The sequence below is a fragment of the Camellia sinensis genome, chromosome 5 (assembly GCF_055761805.1).
Source record: "Camellia sinensis isolate YWXY chromosome 5, ASM5576180v1, whole genome shotgun sequence".
Lineage (NCBI taxonomy): Eukaryota > Viridiplantae > Streptophyta > Magnoliopsida > Ericales > Theaceae > Camellia > Camellia sinensis.
The window spans coordinates 130,508,105-130,528,288 of NC_138965.1; the positions used below are offsets into that span (position 1 = coordinate 130,508,105).

Below are 20,184 nucleotides of genomic sequence, written 5' to 3' on the forward strand. Positions count from 1 at the left end.
GAAACAACTTGGGAACGGGAGCTGGAAGTTCGTGAGAAGTATCCGAACCCATTTGCTAATGTTTGAGCATGTATTGAAACTTTTATTATGAATTAATATAAACATTGTATATGTTTTGGAAATGAGAATTGTATATTTTGTATTGAGAACTTGTTTATCATATTGATGAGAATGAATGACCGGTGGATGGGTCATGGTATTGGAATTGGTTGATTATCATGGTTGTAAGTGGTTTAATCATAATTTTAAAGTTTGATTTATAATTTCAGGGACGAAATTCTTTAAAGGGGGAAGATTATAGCGATTCTGATTTAGACCCGAACCATTTGATGTTTTGGATCCTGGTTTCATTGCCTTGTATAGTCATTTATGTTTTATTTCCCTTATACCTCTTTGAGTTTGGCTATTGAGTTGTATAGTTTGCATTTGGAACAAGTTGGTAGCTTGGTTTTCAAACTTTTGTTGCCCAGAATTTTGCTCCAATGCTCAAGCGTCACTTATTACGCTCAAGCGGTCTCATTCTTTGTGTCTTGCGCTCAAGCGGGTTTTGTGAACTCTGAGTACTTTTGCAAGTCTGCAAAAGTACTAAGGAGTGGTATTCTACGTTCGAGCGGAGCTTCTTGCACTCGAGCAGCCCTTATTGCACTCGCTCTTCTGTCTATAAAACTACTGGGAGTTTGTATTTCATGCTCGAGCGTCAACTTCTTACGCTCGAGCAGTCATATCTTTTGTGTCTTATGCTCGAGTGTCACTTCTTGCACTCGAGCGGTCATATCTTTTGTGTCTCACACTCGAGCGTCACTTTTTGCGCTCAAGCAGACTGTGCGTATATTAGTCCATAAAAGTCACTTTTTAATTTCATTTTCTCTAAACTTTCTAAAAACCCTAGATCTTCACTTTCTCTCTCTAAAACTCATATTCTCTCTCTAAAACTCATATTCTCTCTTCTAAAACACCATCATCCTTTGATTTCCCTACCCTACATCCTTTAAGAAAAAGGTAAGGCTCACTTGGAGCTTCGTTTTCATCCGAACAAAGTTAGGTTTCGGCGGTGTTGAAGTTTCTTCACTCTCTCTCTCGTCTTCCAAGCTTGAGGTAGGGATTCTCCATACTCTTGTATAAGTTTTACCTTAGTTATTTTCTATTTCAACATATTATAGTGGTTTAGGTTGTTTTGGTAAAACCTAGGGTTTGAGATCAAAAATATAAAAGAGGAGTTTTCAAATGGTTTCTTGGAAAAGCTTGTAATATTGAAATTGGAGTTGATATATGTTGAGATAAGATATTTCCTACATTGAAATTGATTTTCAAAGAGAAAGGGATTTTTTCCCTGAAATGTGAATGTTTGAGATTGAAAAACCTAAGTAATTCGTGATTCGAACCAGAATTAATTGCAACAATTTCCAAACAATTAAAACTAATAATCTAAATCATCTAGCACGTACGAAAGTGATTTAGATTGTTGCTTCAAAATCAATAAATCAGCAGAACTGATTAAAAAAAACCACAATTAGAGTATTCCCAATTGTGATTAAAAAACCACAGACGAAACTCCACTAATCAATCCATTATGAAAGAAAGAAAGAATACAAATTTACCAAACAAAATACCAAACTCTATCAATTTGTCTTTAACAATCTGTATCTCTTTCACCACCACCTTCGTCTTGGAATTGATCAGCTTGATATCAAATCACAACATCCATGTCGAATCAATGACCACGCGTTGCTTCGAAATCCTTCGAATACTTCACGCTTGAATCTCCAGAATCCACCGAAGAACAACACTTTTGTATTGATAAAATCAAACTGACAACCCTTTGATTTAACTCTCTTGATCCATAAACAAACTCACAAAGAAATCAAAGGAAAACTAGCAAATAACCTCCAGAAGAAAACCCTAAAACCCTAAAAAGATCTAGAAGTCGTACCCTACATTTGGAACAAAGTGCAGATTTATAGTAGTTAGAAACGCAATCCCCGCTCGAGTGCAGGCATAGCTGCTCGAGCGGTATCACTTAAACACGTGTTCCTAACCAGGGTCTACGCTCGAGCGCTGGAAAGTACGCTCGAGCGTAAAAACACAACTCCTAGTACTTTTGCAAACAAGCCAAACTACTAAGAGTGTGAGTTTGCCGTTCGAGCGCAACTTTCCCCGCTCGAGCAGAAAGACCAAAAAACAAGGAAAAATAACAACTTGACTAAACCAAATTTGTTCACTAAATTGGCAATAAGTAGGGACCTAACAATCTCCCCTTTTGTCAATTTCCTGACAAAACTGTCTAACAATTTTTCCTAACAAACACACGCACTAGACACACTAAAACAAAAACAAACGCTACAAAGGGAACAAGCCTAACTAGTTAGAAACACCATGAACAAGACACCTGTTAAACTAACATAAACCAAAACCGTGGAAATAGGAGATTAATATAAACAGATAGAAATAATCCAAATATATCAAAAACATCCAATATCCATGAGATTATAAAGAGAAAATGGAATATATGTTGAGAATGTTGATGTCGATGGCAGAGTTGAATATGTATTATCACTCCCATCTTGAGAATTTGGAAACGTGTATCTTTAATAAAATTTATTTATCTGTTTAGCTAAATCTGTTTTGGGCTACCGGTGGAGGATAGCTATGAGTGTTGTAAAAATTACATGAGAATTATGTGAACTAAAATTAATTTCTCTTCCATGTGCATTGAACATTGTTTCTCATTTAATACATTGAAAATGTATATGTTTTTGAGAAAAAATGGATAAACGTTGGAAAGAGGCGTGTATCACCAAATCAAGTTAACCTGTGTGTCCAGGGTGAAAGTCCCGAAAAATGTGCGTATACATAGGTCCCGGTATAGACTACATTTACATGGGTGCCGTTTGACAGTTTCCTGTGGACGAAATATCCGTGAAAGGTTGTACTAGTCTGAGATTTCCCCATTGTTTTCTATTGTAAAGAGCATGACTTGAGAATTGTGATATAGACTGGGCATGGCATTGTTTTTTAAAAGAAATGTAAAACGTTTTGACATGGGCATTGCATATGTATAAAACCTTATGAATTTGTCAAGATTTATACATTGTAGTGTTTTTACTGGGTTTTGGCTCACCCTATGTGGGAAAAACATTTAAGGTGTTGGTGACATGCCTCCACCATTGACTTGGGAGGACTGTGGAGTTGAAGGCTTAGTGTTGCTATTTTGCATTTAATTTTGTATAAGTCTAGGGCTTTATCTATATTAAGCTTCAGACTCAGTTTTGATGTACCCAAGCATTGACTTGGAAAGATGCAAGCCTTTAGGACATATGATTATCTGTTCAGCTTTCGTTTCTTTCACAATCTTGTAATACATGCTGTAGATTCAGAATGTACTATTTATGAATGTATATCGCATGTATCACCTTTTGTATAGTGAACTCTGATTAATGGAAGCTTATCATTTCACTCATGATGCTATTTATTGGTTATTATGAGATGGGTATATTGTATTTATTTCGAGGCGTTAGATCTAATGTCAAGAAGATAGTAAAAAATCTTCATAAGTTAAGTTTATCTAATCAAGGAGATAAATTAATCTTAGAAGCAAATGCCTCTGAAAATAATTGGAGAGTAGTATTAAAATCAATACCTTCCAATAAACTTGAAAAATAGATATGTGGATATTGAAGTAGTAATTTCAAAGATACTGAAACAAGATACCACATAAATGAAAAAGAATTTATTACCATAAAAAATATGGTGTAAAATTTTTTATATTTTCTTAATCTTTGAACATTCATTATCATAATGGATAATAAGTGTTTTAAAACTTTTTTGAAAAAAAAAATCAAGAGATGTAAGTCAAATTAGAGTACACAGATGGCAACAATGCTTTCATTATTTTAGTTTTGATGTTGAATATATTTCTTCAGAGAAAAATTGCATTGCAAATTCTCTAACCACTAAATTAAGTTTTATGAGTTTTATGGTGTAGGACAACACAACTTCAACTGACAAAGGGAAGAGACCCATGGTATTTTGCTAGAACTACAACAAATCAGGCCATAAAGCTGCAAATTATTGATTGAAGGATTCAAAAAATGTGTCAACTAACAAAGCGCGTATTGTTGAAACCGCGACAATAAAGAGAAGAAATCTAAATTTTAAACCAAAAAATTCAAAGGGATTCTTAAAAGAAGAATCATCAAAGGAACAAAAGAGTGAGTTAACATCTCAACTCACCAAACTCGAAGACATAAATAAAGCAAAACTCCCTGTTATAATTGAAAAATCGTTTTATAATTCTGGACTAGCACTAGAAAGTAGCAAGCTTTTCAAAGAATTTTAGTTTGCTTTGCGCAACAATAAATGACAAATGTGCATAGAATTATTAGTGATCTTACTAATTATGTTGAGTTTCTAGAAAATGAGCTTAACATCATTTGCAATGATGAAAAAATGATGGAAAAAAGAGAAAAAAGAATTTTTGTTTTAAAAGAAATAGAAACGTTCTCTCCAAAAGAGTTGGCTGAAAAAATTAAAACAATTGCCAAAAAGCAAGATGAACACGAAGTAATACTTCGTATGTCATTCTTAGCAGAATCCTTAAACTAGGATTATGGTTGGCCAAGTTGTAAGTGATATGTGGATAAATTTTATATGTACTGGATTAAACTTGGAATTGTTAATTTTGTGGAAATTGATAGAGAAGATTTTCATCTCTTAAATGAATTTCCAGCAATAGTTAAATATGTTATTATAATAATGGGAGTAAGCCATATGCTTATTACGGCACACATCATGTTCATTCTGGCTAAAAGAACTGAAACTCAGTTTTATCAACCATATCAGATCTGATATCTATACCCAGTAACCAATCACAATCCGTTCTACCATGGTAAAAACAAAAGATCATGGAAGCGATATGATCCAACCATCGACAAAATTGATTGGCTCATGTTTTTCCCTAACACATTGGAAACTTTTCTCCAACATTCAAAACCGGTAATCTTTAGTGATGGGAAGAGATTTTGGTGGTAAGAAATGAAAAACTTTCATTGAACCATCTAAGTTAGTAAAAGACAAGACAGAAGAAATACTCAAGATACTTTAAAAATAGATAATTGAAGCACCAAACATCTTTGCAGCCGTTTGGAAACTCTACAAAATCAAGAGGAGATCCCAAATTTAATATGAATCAATGCAAGATATGGACCTCTACATTTCTAAAAAATAGGTACTAGTTCACATGACAAACAAGCCAAAAAAGGTAGGAATCTCTCAGACAAGACACATGAAATACAATGCCAAGCAAGGCTCACATGACAGAAGAAGTCAAAAGAAACCTCACATGACAAACACACCCAAAGAGACACAACAAAGTGGATCATATGGTGAATAAAAACAAGGGAGTCACATACTGAATAAAACCAAAATGGTGGAGATACCATTACTAAGTTGTTGGTTTTAATAAATCAAAATGTAAAAAGTTCCTTATCTTGTTACAAGAATCTTATCTTTTAATTTTATGCATTTTAAACCCGAAGTTGAAGTCCACTCTTGGCCTATAAAAATGTATGGCTGCGTCTTGTAAAAGTAGAGTCAAGAAAGCGAGTAAAGTGTGGCTACGTGTTTTGTTGAGTTTTGCTAGTAGAATTAACCCCATCGAAATCGCAGGTTTACCGATAATTTTCCTATACAAGTCGATGAACTCACCTTCGAACTCTCTACAACTACGAATGGCCATGACTTGACACCCTTGAACTGATTTGGCGAGTCGTTCAGTATCTGTAACGCCGGAGGCATTTCCTTGGTAGAACCCAACAAAAGTACCAATTGCTTCGTAGTGATGATACGTTACTAGTGACCGGAAACTAACCCAGCACGATGGTAACGTCAGGTCCTCACTCTTTTCTGGCCGTTACTAACTAAATATTCTAGTGATCCGAAGAACACCTTAGTGGCAGCAGTGAAGGGGGAGAAGATCACGGTGGGCACATGGCACTCCTGAGTTGCATCAACCGTCCAATGACAGACGATGTCAGTGACGATCCAGTCCGGTGACTGTTCCACTACGAATTGCTTGAAGGGTTGTTAAAGGAAATCAAACGCAACCTTCAAGTGCTGGATTTTGTCGGCAGTAACATCAGCAGTGGCCTCTGCACCTTCCAGTAAGAGGTTTGAGTCCAGCACCGGCAAAGGAATCGAAACAAAGGTGACTAGTGATAATAATTCAGAAGGGAGTTGAGGGAGTCTTTGGATGTTTCTTGGGGTTGAAACGTAGGAGATGCAAATACCGGCTTTAGCTAAGACGAGGGAGAGCTCGTAAAATGGCATCATGTGGCCAACTGCAACAAATGGAACAAGGACGACATGAGTCTCTGTCTCCATTTTTTTCGGCGAAGAGAGTTTTATTTGTTGAAGTTGTGAAAGTTTTAACTAGTAAAAGAGAAACAGAGCAATACTAGTAAAAAAATCATTAGATATAGGCACACCATCTGGGAATGCAATGCAAACTTGTGTTGCATGACCTCTATTTAAATATTGGCACAGCAATTGGAAATGATTGTATTCGTTTCACTATATTGCGTATTCATTATTTTATGGTTTATTTTAAAAAATAAAATATAATTTTTTTTATGTGTGTGATAATATATTTTTATTATTAAAATTTAGAAGAACAACGATTCAGATAGAATTTGTTTATGAAATAGCAGACTATGAATATGAAAGATAATAATTTGGATGAATATCATTCCCCCACATCGTCTCTTTCCTCGAGATCCACCTTCATTACATGAGATCCACCTTCGAAAATCGTGATATTCAACTGTTAATTTTATATGGTGATATCCAAATATTCCCTAAAATTCCTATAAAAACGTTCTTTATGTTTCTTTTCTTTTTTTCTTTTTCTTTTTTTTTTCCCCTCGATTTGTTTACTTTGTTAGTTGAAGAAATTGTTTACTACCTTATTTCAAACCTGCCTTGACTACTCAAATGTTTGGTATTAGATACAAAAACTAGAAAACCAAATTTGGGAAATTGATCATGTGAAGTATGGTGTTGTAGACACCCATTTTTTACGGCTCTTCAAGACTTGGATGTTCTTGCAAGTACATTTGATAACGAGTTTGATTGCTCGTCAAGCGCTCAAAGTCCTCAACGGAACGCCACAGGTTTGAGCACGTCCAACCCTACATCCATTTTGTCTCATCTTTGGACCATGCCTGGGTCTTTTCAGCCTGAAGTTTCTGATGGCCTGCCGGCCATCCTTGGAGGCTGCCGGCCATCACTTCTCCTTTGTCGGCCATTGATGTGCATTGCCTTCCATCAATGAAGCCTTGCCGACCATCATTGATGGCCAGCTGGCCACCAGGTTTTCCTGCAGATATTTTGTGATATTTTGTGTTAGTTGTTTGCACAGATTCATGCATCTTCCTACACGTGTATGGCTGGATGTTTGTGAGGGAAATTTGTGTTTTCTATATATAGGACCCCTCTCTCTCATATGTGGGGGTTAGAAAAATTTGAGACATAAAAATTCTCTCTCTCTAGATTTCTCTCTTTCTTGCAAAATTGTGTGTGTTTGCCTAGTTTCTCTACACTTTTGCCTACTTCTCCTAAACCAAATCTTCTCATCTTTGAGCTGGAGTTCCTTGGGGCCTTCTTGGAGCTCTTGAAGGTGGTTTTCGCTTGAACTTGTGCCTAAAGTGTTCTTTGCTTCAAGAGGTAGAATACTAGTCTTGTTATGTTGTTTTCAATACTTGTTTTTCTATCTTTTTCAATGTTTTTTGGGCTGGTTTTGAACTGTAAAAAGCTCTGTTTTTGTGGCTTAAAAATGGTGATTTGAGCCCCTTTTTAGTTGGCGGGTGGTTTACCCTTCTTGTTTCTTAGTTTATAAAGCTTTTGTGCCTTTATCTATCACTTTCAAACCAACTTTTTTTGGGACTTTTAACCACTGAATTTCAGAGGTTTTTCAGTGGTAAAAATCTCATTTTGAAGTCCAAAATTGGAACCTCCCCTCCTTGTGTCTTGTTTGCATGCCTAGCTAACTCCATGTATTAGCTTATTGTTTTAGCTTTCTATGGCTTGAGTCCAACATGTTTTAGACTATATTTAAGGCTGTTTTGCCTCTATTTGGGGTTATTTGTTTTATTTGAGCCATGCATGGCATGGTTGTAATGTTAATTCCTTCACCAGCTTAGTGTTTTAAGGCTTTAACTATCATTGGCTTGAGTTGGTTGCATGTTTTAGTGCCTTTGGTACTCATTTTCAGCACCTAATCATATCTGCAACCTCCCCGCTTTCTTGATTTTATTTTTGTTTTGAAAGTGGTTTAAACCATTTGTTTGTTTAAAGCATGAAATTGAGATGTTAGTGCTTAATAGTTTAATCCCTTTGGGAGTTCGTTACCAACAGCATGAGGTCTCTTTCATGCCTAAAACAACCTTTGGTTTAAACTTTCTTTCCATTTAGAGGACACTCACCAATGGACTAAGTGATTAAGGAATGTTTTGGTAATTAAAATGTGTAAACAAAATTGACAAGTAAAAGTGACAAGATAAGCATGTCTTTGTGTTACATTACATATGCTCAAATTGGACGTTAGTTTGAGCACAAGGAAAATTGGACATTTCATACTAAAAAGTGATGAAATGTGTCATTTTCCTAGGTCTCCATTGCCCTTGATCATGCATGATAGGGTGATGGTTCTTGAGTGTTTGGCTTTGCATTTATTAAGCTTGCACACCTTGAAGCACAAGCCATCATGCAATGAAACTGCTTTGATTGGTGGTTTATGATTTAAGTTCACAATTCCTTGGATTTGTCCATGAAATGGAGAGGTGAATTGTGCAGACAACCCTTGGAAAAATCCCCTTTTTGCTCTGTTTGTGCTCTGTTACGGCATGATGATCCAATGCATCAGTGGCCGACAATGCACTACCAGTGGCTGGCAGTGCATCATTTCTGGCCGACAGGACACCTCCCTGGCCGGCAGATGGCCGATAGCATCCATCCATGGCCGACAGGACACTGATGTAAGCCTCAGAGAATATTTGGTAAGGTGGAGCAGAAAGATTCTGGAAATGTTCAACTCTATAAACAGAGGCTTCCGAGAGAAAAATGGTGGTCTTTTCGGGGAAAAAACCGAGCATGTGCATCCTCCATTTCTTGAGGCGGAGCAGGTGGCAGCATAGTTTAAATGTCTTACATGTTTACTTTGCGTGCATTTGGTTGTAATTTAATTAATTAGTTTCCTAGTTAATTAAAGTGTTGTAATATTTAGTAATTGGCTTAGTTAGTTATTCATTTGGTTTGTAATAATTAGTCTAATTAGCTTAATTAGATTGGCTTAATTAGTTTAGCTTAGTTGCTAGCTAGTTAGCTGTTATTCATTCGGACCCTCCTTCGCGAGGGCGTAATATTGTAATAAGTGTGCGTGCATGTGTGTATATTTTCCAATCCCACGTCTTTCTCTCTTTTATTTACCCGCTTTTGATGGTTAGATTAGGGACATGTTTCAAATTAGCATATCGCATGCTTGCATCCATTCATTTGTATTGCATGCGCCGAGGCTCAGCGCATTATTCAAACTGCATTGTTATTTCAATATCTTATTTGAATACGTGTTTAATCGCATATTGTTCAAATCGAATCATATGTCATATTAGTAGCCGAGCCTTAATTGCATTCTTCGTATGCGTTGCATTAGGCATCTTGTATAGTTATGATCATGCATCTTTCTAACTAGTTTCTGTTTTGACTTGGAGTACTAGGTGAGTTTTTACGCTTTAGCATACTTGCATAAGTGTGAATGTTGCCATGATTAGCATGCTTGCAATGAGACTAAATACTTACTTGCTAAACTGCTTGAATGCCTGTGGATGAAGGCTTGTTGTTTGAATTGAAACATTTCAACGAATGTTCGTTTTAAGCCCACTTTGTTGAGTGGCAAATCATGCTTTAAACGCACTATGTTTGGTGGCAAATTCGCATCTTTAAGCCTACTTGAGGTGGCAAATTCAAACCATTTTCGCAAACAAACATGAGTTGAATTGTTCCAAATTGAGCAAACTAGTCTATATTTGCTTGTGCGCATCACATAGTAGAGCTAGTTTAATAACCGAAACAAAAGCACATAATGTTTATAAAAAATCGTATCATGATTAGTAGAGGTCGATCATTAATTGGGCGAGCGGGGGTGCTCAATTCATGACCTTCCCCCTTCGTACCCAAGTTCCTGAGCCGAGGCAACTTTGGTGATGACGGACACGTGACCTTTGGCACGAGTCATGGATTTCCTAAATTTCTCCAAAATAAAATATTTAGGTGGCGATTCTGTATCTGGCAAAGCAGTCTAATTTTGACATTATTTGATTTAAAATCGATTTTCCAAAAAGATTTGCCGAATTTGGACTCTTTGGTATTTATCAGTTTCACATTGCACTTATGAGACTAGATTCAGAACCGCGGGAGTCCGAACTATGAGGCCTTTCTTTTCAAACCTTCTGAAATGAGGCGCAGAAAAAGGCAAGTCCACAGGTGTGGAGAGATGGATTAATAATTTTCAAATTTGCCTTTGCCACCTTATCCACACTAGAGACAAAGTGAAAGGTGGTGCAAATTATTTTCATTTTTCCTCTAATAATGACGGGCTAGTTCAGAAAATTGTTCTCGGTATAAATTTCTTTACAAGTTTCTTACTGTTTTCCACTACAAAGCAGAAATTTATTCAACCAAAATGTCTGCTAATAAACTTACAAGCCCATCACCCTAGGGGTTCACAACGGAAAATTCAATGCCTTCCTAATTTAATTTTTTAATTATGCTTCATGGGGCAACTTACTGCATAACGGGGTAGTTTATTTGCTTGCATTCCATGTCTCTTGCTTTTATATTGTGTTCAAAATTTTGATGATTAATTAATGGCATAGAAGTCAAAGCAGTATTTCTTATCCTTAGCTATGAACAGTGAACGAGGGAATCATTTTTTGGAGGGAATTCAGGCACCCATATTCTGCTAGCTTGTTTTCTTCCTTCACCTTCCCTTCATTGATGCTTTTGTCTTTTTAATCGCTTCCATTAGTTTAATAAAATTTGTTTGAAAAATAATCACCATTGCTTCATGTTGTCATTATACTACCATGTAGCTACTTTTGTTTTAATAACTCTATCAGGGTGCTTGGTTACAATTGGACCTTGATATTTACTCTTGTAAATGTGATATTTTTATACACACATTGTCTGTAAGTCACAATAACAGAAAATAGCTGATTTCCTTATATGTCTCTAGCTTTTATATTTTGGGAATTTTCTATGATTAATTAATGGCACAGAAAACTGAATATTGCTGTAGAGGTCAGAGCATCATTTCTTATCCTTAGATATAAGCTGTGAATGGAAGAACCTTTGCTTTTTTAGGAGGGAGTTCAGGCACCCAACAACCTAGGAGTGTTCACCTTGCCTTCGCTGATGATTCCGTCTTATTGATGCTTCCATTAGTTTAATAGCAATTTTTTCAAAGTATTCACCATTATTTCTTGTGATTATAATAATGTCCAGCTACTTTTGTATTAATAACTCTAGGGCGGTACTTCTCTTTATATATGTTATAGTTGCGTATTTATTGAGATTGTCACTCACTTGTCAGACAAATGTTTTAATTTGATCTTTAGCAACTCCAACTTCTTGAAACTACACATCTAGTATGATATGCCCTTCCACTTTAATGTACAATTCTCCACCACTTTTTTTGTAGTAGTCTCTCTTGGTTGTTAACAAAAATGTTGATTCAGATTGGTGTACTTATTGAAGACACATAATTTTTCAATTCATGTATGGGAGGAAAGCCTTGGAAGATAGGAAAATTTTCTTCGAGTCTTCGCCTTACGCTGTAGTCATCTTCCAGCTGGAGAGGTTTGTACATCTAACAAAACAATTTTTTTCTTCTTTCTTTTCATAATAACTACACACTTTTAATGAGCTACACCTGGATACTACATCGTGATAGAATTGACTGGAAATATCCCTCCATTTTTCATTTGTTTTTTTTTTTAAATATTATTAAACACTTCTTCAAGCGTGCAATGTGAGTCATCACTCTCAACATTCCAACTTAAAATCTTGCCATCTTTATTTTTTCTCAAGAGAGACTTGCCCACCTTACTAGGCTCTCTTTGAGGGGCATTGCAAAAGGAAAATGAGGGAGAGCACTAATAAGTGCTATCACTAATGATATGGCAGTGGGTCCCACCATGAATGATTTGATGTTTTGACCTTGGTGTTGTATTTTTTTTCTTTTTTTATGTCATGTCATTAGTGGTCTTTTTAGAGCTCCAAAATTAGTGGTCTTTATCATTGTTGCATAGCAAAAACACTCGAACAGACTCAATTCTGTCACCCTCTTCCCATATACAGTACCCTGAAATTCACAATTCTAAATTTGATTAATTGGCATCTTTTAAAAAATTAACCACAAGAATTTCTAAAATAATTGCGTATGAAAGAAAAGAGATATAAGATCTTATATAGTCTTTGGAAATGATGAAGTCGTCGTGGAAAATGATAGATTAGCCATCTTTGGTCACCTACAAAAATCACATTCATTTTACTTCCCCGTTTGAGGTCTTGCCTCAACTCCATAATATATTCAGCTCTTTTCTTAAAAAAATTAAATAAAAAATAAAAAAATTATTTTCCACACAAAGTATTATATACGATTGCACTCAAAAAACAAGCAAAAAACAATCTAATCCGTATATATCCATACAAAGGAACTTAAAAGTATGCAGAAAATATAATCATCAAAAATATATAGGAAAACAAACGCTTATAAAAATCAAAAACGTAAAGAAGTAAAGAAAGTCATTAAAGAAGACTCATGAACCAACCTTTCCAATCCAATCAAGGCAACCCATGTAATTATATTTATGAAATTATACTGAACTAGTCTGTTTGCATCTTCGCAAATAATATTATTTTGTATCGCTTGAATATAAGTTTATAATATAGAAAACTAATGGTGTACTTGATTTTCATTGCTTCATTTCAAAGGCTCCAGCTCATAGAATCAACAAAAATGCAAAAGTTTGAAGAACAAGAAGATTAAAAAGGACAAAACAAAAATAACTGCTCTAACTCAGTTCCAAATTCATCAAGAAAGAAAAATCATTAACAGAGTAAAGGACCCACTTTGAAGAAAAGAAAGGAAAGCTCGCAAATTCAGAAACAAACACAAATTGAATAATAAAATAAACAAGTACAACAATAGTAATCTTGTCCTTAGCCTCAAGAACATTTAAAGCTAGGTCTTTTTTTAGTTGTTTTTAATTTTTTTCTGAATGAGAACATGTTAAGCTTAGGGTCCATAAGCATTTCACTTTATCATTGTAGGTGTTATGATAAAGAAAATGTTATAGGCTCCAAATTTTCTACCAAATGAATAACCATGTAAGACCCCACACCTATGTGAGACATTTGGTCATTCATTTGGTAGAAAATTTTGCATCCCTATCATTACCCGTTATGATAATGGTGCTTTACACATATGTTGAAGGGGAAAAAAAATCATGGAAAAGGCCCTCAATTGGAAAATGCCTTCATCTGTTAGTATTGGAAACTTGTGAAAATCAATATCCATTGGTGCAGGTACATGATGTAAGTCTTCATGAACCATTTCTGTCCAACAATGAAATTGGGGTAACAATCAAAACGTTTTTTTTTTTTTTTTTTTTGACAGTCATTCATCATTCAGTTGTTTCAATGATGTTTAATTTCTCTTCTCTTTGTTTTTGAATTAAATGTTGGGGCTATCATTAACTATGATGTGTTTAATAGAGTGGATTAGATTTTTGGCTTCTTTTTATTACTTTCACACATAACTTGAAATCGGTTAGGTGGGATTCTTCACTTTTTTGCTTTTGAGTTAGTTGTTGCCGATTATGTTAATTATATTTGTCTGTCTTTTTATACCTGGCTAAAATTGGATTTACCTTTCCTCTGTTTTAACCCCTCTTCTACTAAGAACTTTATTTCAGTTTATTAATAATAATATTATAATTTTTTTAAGGGGACTTCATAGTGAAATCCTTATTGTGTTCTCCTCGCCAGTTGATAAAACGTTAATTTAACAAGTTTATGCCCATTTCAATTTTGGACCTTTTTGTGCTCACTGTACCGTCCCCGTGCACGTGAGTCAACTATATGCTTTTATGGTCGTCCGTTATGGGTCAACTGTTTCTACTAGTGCTAATGGATGTACCACGTATGATTAAATGCAATTTCTGATTATGAGTATGATTCTAAATCTGTTTCTGATATGAACTCTGGTTTCTGAACATGATTATGAATTCCATTTTCTGTAACTATTATGGATAATATTCATTAAACCCTTTACTCTGTTATTATTCACTAGGCTTCCGCTCACTAGTTATTTTATGTATGTTGGTGATCAGGCGGGTGACCAGGCTCAATTATGATCGCCTGGAGCTTGTTTTGTCGGCCAACCCTTGTGCCTCCCAAGGAGGTTCTGAAAGTCATGTGGTCAAGTTGTGTGAATCATGTAAAAGATGTTTTTGTTTTGTTTTTGTCTATCTGTATTTTGGGCTAAGTCCCTTATGACACTATCTGTATCTGTATGGTGATACATGACGTATGGAAGTTTGACATTATAAGTATAAGTTTTAAATCTTTTCTGTCCCATTTATGTCTACACAGCTCTATGGACATTGTATTTTGTATATTTGCTTCTGCAGTCCCTTATATTTTGTAATTCTGTTCAAAGGCCTTTGGTAATCCCAGGATTACTGGCTGGTTACGATGCTAAACCTATAACGGCGGGTTTGGGTCGTGGCAGAGTGGTACCAAAGCACGAGTTATACCGCACACACGAGTCCATAAGAGCTATACAATGTCCTAGAAAAGAGTTAGGAACATTTTATCTGCATGTGTGAATGTGTTAATCTCTATAAATGTGAAAACTAAATCCGAATATGAACATATGAAATTGAAACAAATGAACTGAAACTGGATACTCCAAACATTGTGAAAAGAATTATTGGCCTATTTTTATCACTGCTTTGTTTATCTATAGCAACATGGAGAATACAAAGGGAAATGATGCAAGTGAATCTTCTGAAGCCCGAATGAGTCGAATGGAACAAATGCTTGCAGCCTTGACAGAATCTTTGAGACAACAACCTTTTCCCCCTCCACCCCCGCCAGTGCCAGTTGGACCAGATAATAATGACATCATAAATCTCACTCAAAAGTTTATGAAGATGAAACCGCCGACTTTCTTGGGTGGTATTGAACCACTAAAAGCAGAAACATGGTTACTCGAGATGGAAAAATTATTTGAAGTGTTTCCCTGTTCTAAGACTCAGAAGGTTCTCTTGGCCACCTATACTCTAAAAGATGAAGCTCGAAGATGGTGGTTGCTGATCCGAAATAATAATGGAATCATGTCATGGGCTCAATTTAATGAGATCTTCTATGATAAGTACTTTCCTCAGTGCTTTCAGGACCGAAAGGTTTCTGAATTCCAAGAACTCAAGCAAGGCAACATGTTTGTAGCCGAGTATAAGGCTAAATTCATTGAACTGGCTCAATTTGCCCCTCATATGGTGCATATGGACTACAAGAAAGCTCAAAAATTTGAGAGGGGATTGGACTTGGATGTATTTGATCGGGTCTTGAAATTGCCCGCATATGTAGAAGTACTTGACAAAGCATTGATGGCAGAGGCTACATTAGCAGCAAAGAAACAATCCAAAGCACCAACAACTGAATGGAGAGAGAAAAAATCTAGATTCAGTTTTAAGAAAGGTCGTTCATTCGATATGAGTAAGAAGCAAAATATGGGGTCTACTAGCAGTTCAAGTCAAAGCAGCGGGTTTGCATCTATTTGTGCTCAATGTGGAAAGAGACATAGTGGGGTTTGCCATCGGATATCTGGTGCTTGCTTCCGGTGTGGCAAGACGAGCCACATGATAAGAGATTGTCCAATTGGGTCAGAAAATGCCAATTGTCCTATAGCAAGTTCAGCCGGACCTGCTTTTGCATCAAGGCCTAATGTAAGAATGAATGACAGGGGTAATACCGGGAATGAAACGCTAAGGCAAGGGAGAGTGTTCGCATTAGTGCCTGGGGATGTACAAAATAATGAATAAGTGGTTTCAGCTATAATCTCTATATGTGCTCAGAATGCCTATGTGTTGATAGATTCAGGTTCTACGCATTCATTTGTATCGCATGCTTTTTCTCAGAAATTAACTAGACCTTTAGAACCAATGAACTATTTACTATTTATGTCTACACCATCTAGAACTTCTATGATATGTGCTTATGTTTATTCGGCATGTGATATTAGGATTGGTGATATGACATTGTAGTTAATTTGCTACCTTTGAGAATTAATCATTTTGACTGCATATTGGGTATGGATTGGTTAACAAAGTACTGTGCAACTATTGACTGTGTGAGTCTATGATATTTCATCCACCTAGATTACCTGAGTTTGTGTTTACTGGGAATGGGGTGGTTCCTCCTCCATGCTTGATTTCTGTCATGAAAGCTGTTAAACTGCTTAGGAAGTGGTGTAGAGGGTATATGTGTTGTGTTTTGACTGTGACTTCTAATAGTCCTACTATAGAGAACATTTTTGTAGTAAATGAATTTCTTGATGTATTTCCAAATGAATTGCCCGGAGATTTAATTGATAGGGAAATTGAGTTTACTATTGATATTGTACCCAGGACACAACCGATTTCTAAAACCCCATATCGAATGTCAACTTTTGAATCAAAAGAATTAAAAGTTCAACTCCAAGAACTCTTAGACAAGAAATTCATCCGCCCGAGCACTTCATCTTGGGGTGCTCCAGTTTTGTTTGTCAAAAAGAAAGATGGATCTTTGAGGCTGTGTATAGACTATCGGGAATTGAACAAAGTAACCGTGAAGAACAAATACCCACTACCCTAAATAGATGATCTGTTTGACCAACTTCAGGGAGCTCAAGTGTTTTCCAAAATAGACCTTAGATCCCGGTATCACCAGTTAAAGGTCAAGGCAGAAGATGTATAGAAAACGGCATTCAGAACTAGATATGGGCACTATGAATTTTTAGTGATGCCATTTGGGGTAACTAGCGCGCCCGTAGCTTTTATGGACCTAATGAATAGGGTTTTTAAACAATTTCTGGATGAATTTATAGTTGTGTTTATTGATGATATTCTGATTTATTCCAAAAGTAGGGTAGAGCATGAGAATCATTTGAGAATTGCCTTACAGATTTTGAGAGAAAAGAAGTTATATGCAAAATTTTCCAAATGTGAGCTCTGACTTGACAGCGTAACATTTTTGGGACATGTGATCAACAAGGATAGTGTATCAATGGACCCATAGAAAATTGAGGCCATTGTAGACTGGCCAAGACCAACCAATGTGTCCGAAATTAGAAGTTTTCTGGGGCTTACAGGTTACTATCGTCGATTTGTGAAAGACTTCTCCAAACTTGCCATGCCATTGACACAATTGACGCAGAAAAATGTGCCATTTGATCTGACTGATCAACGGGAGTCGGCCTTTCAAGAACTAAAGACCAGGTTAGTAACTGCATCAATTTTGACTTTGCCTAATGGTACTGATGGGTTTCAAATTTATAGTGACATGTCATATAAAGGTTTGGGATGTATACTAATGCAAAATGGTAAGGTGATTGCTTATGCCTCACAACAAGTCGGACCACATGAAAAGAATTACCCAACTCATGACCTTGAACTTGCAGCTGTGGTTTTTGCACTAAAGATTTGGCGCCATTATCTGTATGGAGTGACTTGTGAAGTGTATACTGACGATAAAAGCCTCAAGTACTTCACCCAAAAAGAACTGAACATGAGATAGAGAAGATGGCTAGAGTTGACTAAAGATTATGATTTTCAGATTTTGTACAGTCGCAGATGCCTTGAGCCTAAAATCTATTGGAAATTTGTCATGTTTGCTCACTGGCCAGAGAGAATTGTTATGTGACCTAGAGAGGAATGAAATTGAGATAGTTTTGCGTGAACAAGTCTAGCCACCATCTCTGCTCAGCCTGAAATAAAGAAAAGTATTACCAATTTTGTAGCTAGATGTTTGCATTGCCAACAAGTTAAAGCTAAACATCAACGACCTACTAGACTACTCCAGCCGCTCCCAATACCGGAATGGAAATGGAAACACATCATGATGGACTTTATTGTGGGACTGCCTCGCTCCTCTCGAGGTATGGATTCTGTCTGGGTCATTGTTGAACATTTAACTAAGTCTGTCCATTTTCTGCCAGTGAAAACTTTTTATAATGTGGATAAATTGGCTAACATGTATGTGAATGAGATTGTGAGATTACACGGTGTGCCAATATCTATTGTATTTGACAGAGATCCCAAGTTTACTTCGAGGTTCTGGTAGAGTTTATAACAGGCTTTGGGGACTGAACTGAGACTAAGTAGTGTTTATCACCCACAAACAAACAGCCAATCTGAACGGACCATTCAAACATTGGAAGACATGTTACGAATGTGTGTGTTAGACTTCCAAGGCAATTGGGAGACCTACTTGCCATTGGCCGAGTTTGTGTGTAACAACAGCTACCATTCGAGTATCGGTACGGCTCCTTATGAAGCTTTGTATGGAAGGAAATGCCGATCTCCGGTCTGTTAGGCCGAAGTAGGTGACAGACCTTTGTTAGGCCCGGAACTTGTGCAAGAAACAACTGAAAATGTGAAATTGATTTAACAAAGATTGAAAACTGCACAAATTCACCAAAAGAGTTATGCAGATGTCCAGAGGCGAGATAGAGAATACGAAGTCGGGGATCACGTGTTCATAAAAGTGACTCCAATGAAAGGCCAGACACGGTTTGGTGTAAAGGGCAAGCTAGCACCGAGATATGTTGGGCCACATGAAATCCTTGAGAAAATCAACCCAGTGATATATCGGGTAGCCTTACTGCCAGTCATGGAACATATGCATAATGTCTTTCACGTCTCAATGTTACGAGATTATTTGAGAGATCCATTACATGTTATTGAGCCAACACATATACTTTTGAAAGATGATTACACTTACAAAAAACGACCAATACAGATTGTTAACCGCGCGAAACAAAAGACTGAGGAACAAGGAAATCCCACTGGTAAAGGTTGATTACGGACGAACCTATGCAACTTGGGAGACCGAAGATGATATGATGAAGAGATACCCTAAATTGTTTCCTCTGAATCCGATATTCCCGCAGACTGAAGGTAACTCGAGTTTGGAGGACCAAACTCTCTAAAGGGGGGAAGACTGTAACAACCCCGGCCTATGATTAATTGTTAAGTCATGATTAAGTATGTCTAACAAGTAATTAAGATGAAATTCTGACTTAATTACATGTGCATTCCATTGTTTGTGTTTATATTTGTCTACTATAGGAATATATGTTTGTATTTCTGTTTTGTTCTACGAACTGAAGGCTTTATCGGCATTCGATCACAAAATTGACTTGGTATATGTGTTATTTAGAATTTTTAGAACATTATGGTAGGTTGAATTGAATTTTGATTCGGAACGAATTAATTAAAATAATTAATGGCCATTGCTTAGATTAATTAGAGTTTAATTAACCAACTCTTAATCAAGCCTATATAAGGCTTCTTTGACTTAAGACACTCAAGTTACACACTCTCATCCCCTCATACTTGAGCTCATAAACGTGTTTGTGTGTGTGTGTGTGTGTGTGTGAGAGAGAGAGAGAGAGAGAGAGAGAGTGACTTAGAAAATTGAGTTCAAACACTTGGATGTTGTAGAGACTTGGAAGATTTGGCTTGGAGACTTAACAATTAGCTAACTAGAGCTCAACTAGACATCTAAGGTATGAAATCAAGCCTCTAATTTGAAATTTAGTTGGTTAATGCAAGGAATCAAGTGAGATAGGTGAATTAACTTGAGAATTGAGCTAGGAAGGAAGGAGTTTAAATCATACCATGCATGCATGTGCATTTCATGGAGTTTGATGTTGTTTTCAAGAGAACTCCCTCATACATGTAATAATTCTAGCTTGGTTTTAAGAATTCATCACATTTCCTATCAATTCACCTTAATTGATCATGTTTTGGAGCACTTGAATTCATATCAATACATGCATGTTATGTTCTTTAAACTTTAAGCTTG

The 20,184-nt window shown here is 36.3% G+C and overlaps 1 protein-coding gene across 1 annotated transcript; it reads left to right on the top strand.

Moving 5' to 3' along the window:
* The first annotated feature begins 15,086 nt into the window (after positions 1 to 15,086).
* LOC114304167 (uncharacterized) lies at positions 15,087 to 17,892 on the top strand. Its single transcript, XM_082872096.1, has 3 exons — positions 15,087 to 16,108; positions 16,497 to 16,938; positions 17,533 to 17,892. The coding sequence occupies exons 1-3, from the start codon at positions 15,087 to 15,089 to the stop codon at positions 17,890 to 17,892; spliced, it is 1,824 nt and encodes a 607-aa protein (XP_082728222.1).
* The last annotated feature ends 2,292 nt before the right edge of the window (positions 17,893 to 20,184 follow it).

Coding starts and splice junctions, on each gene's coding strand:
- LOC114304167 (XM_082872096.1), top strand. CDS start 15,087: ATGGAGAATACAAAGGGAAATGATGCAAGTGAATCTTCTGAAGCCCGA. Junction 16,109..16,496: donor ACCGGGAATGAAACGCTAAG/GCAAGGGAGAGT, acceptor TCATCCACCTAG/ATTACCTGAGTTTGTGTTTA. Junction 16,939..17,532: donor ACTATCGGGAATTGAACAAA/GTAACCGTGAAG, acceptor CAATTGACGCAG/AAAAATGTGCCATTTGATCT.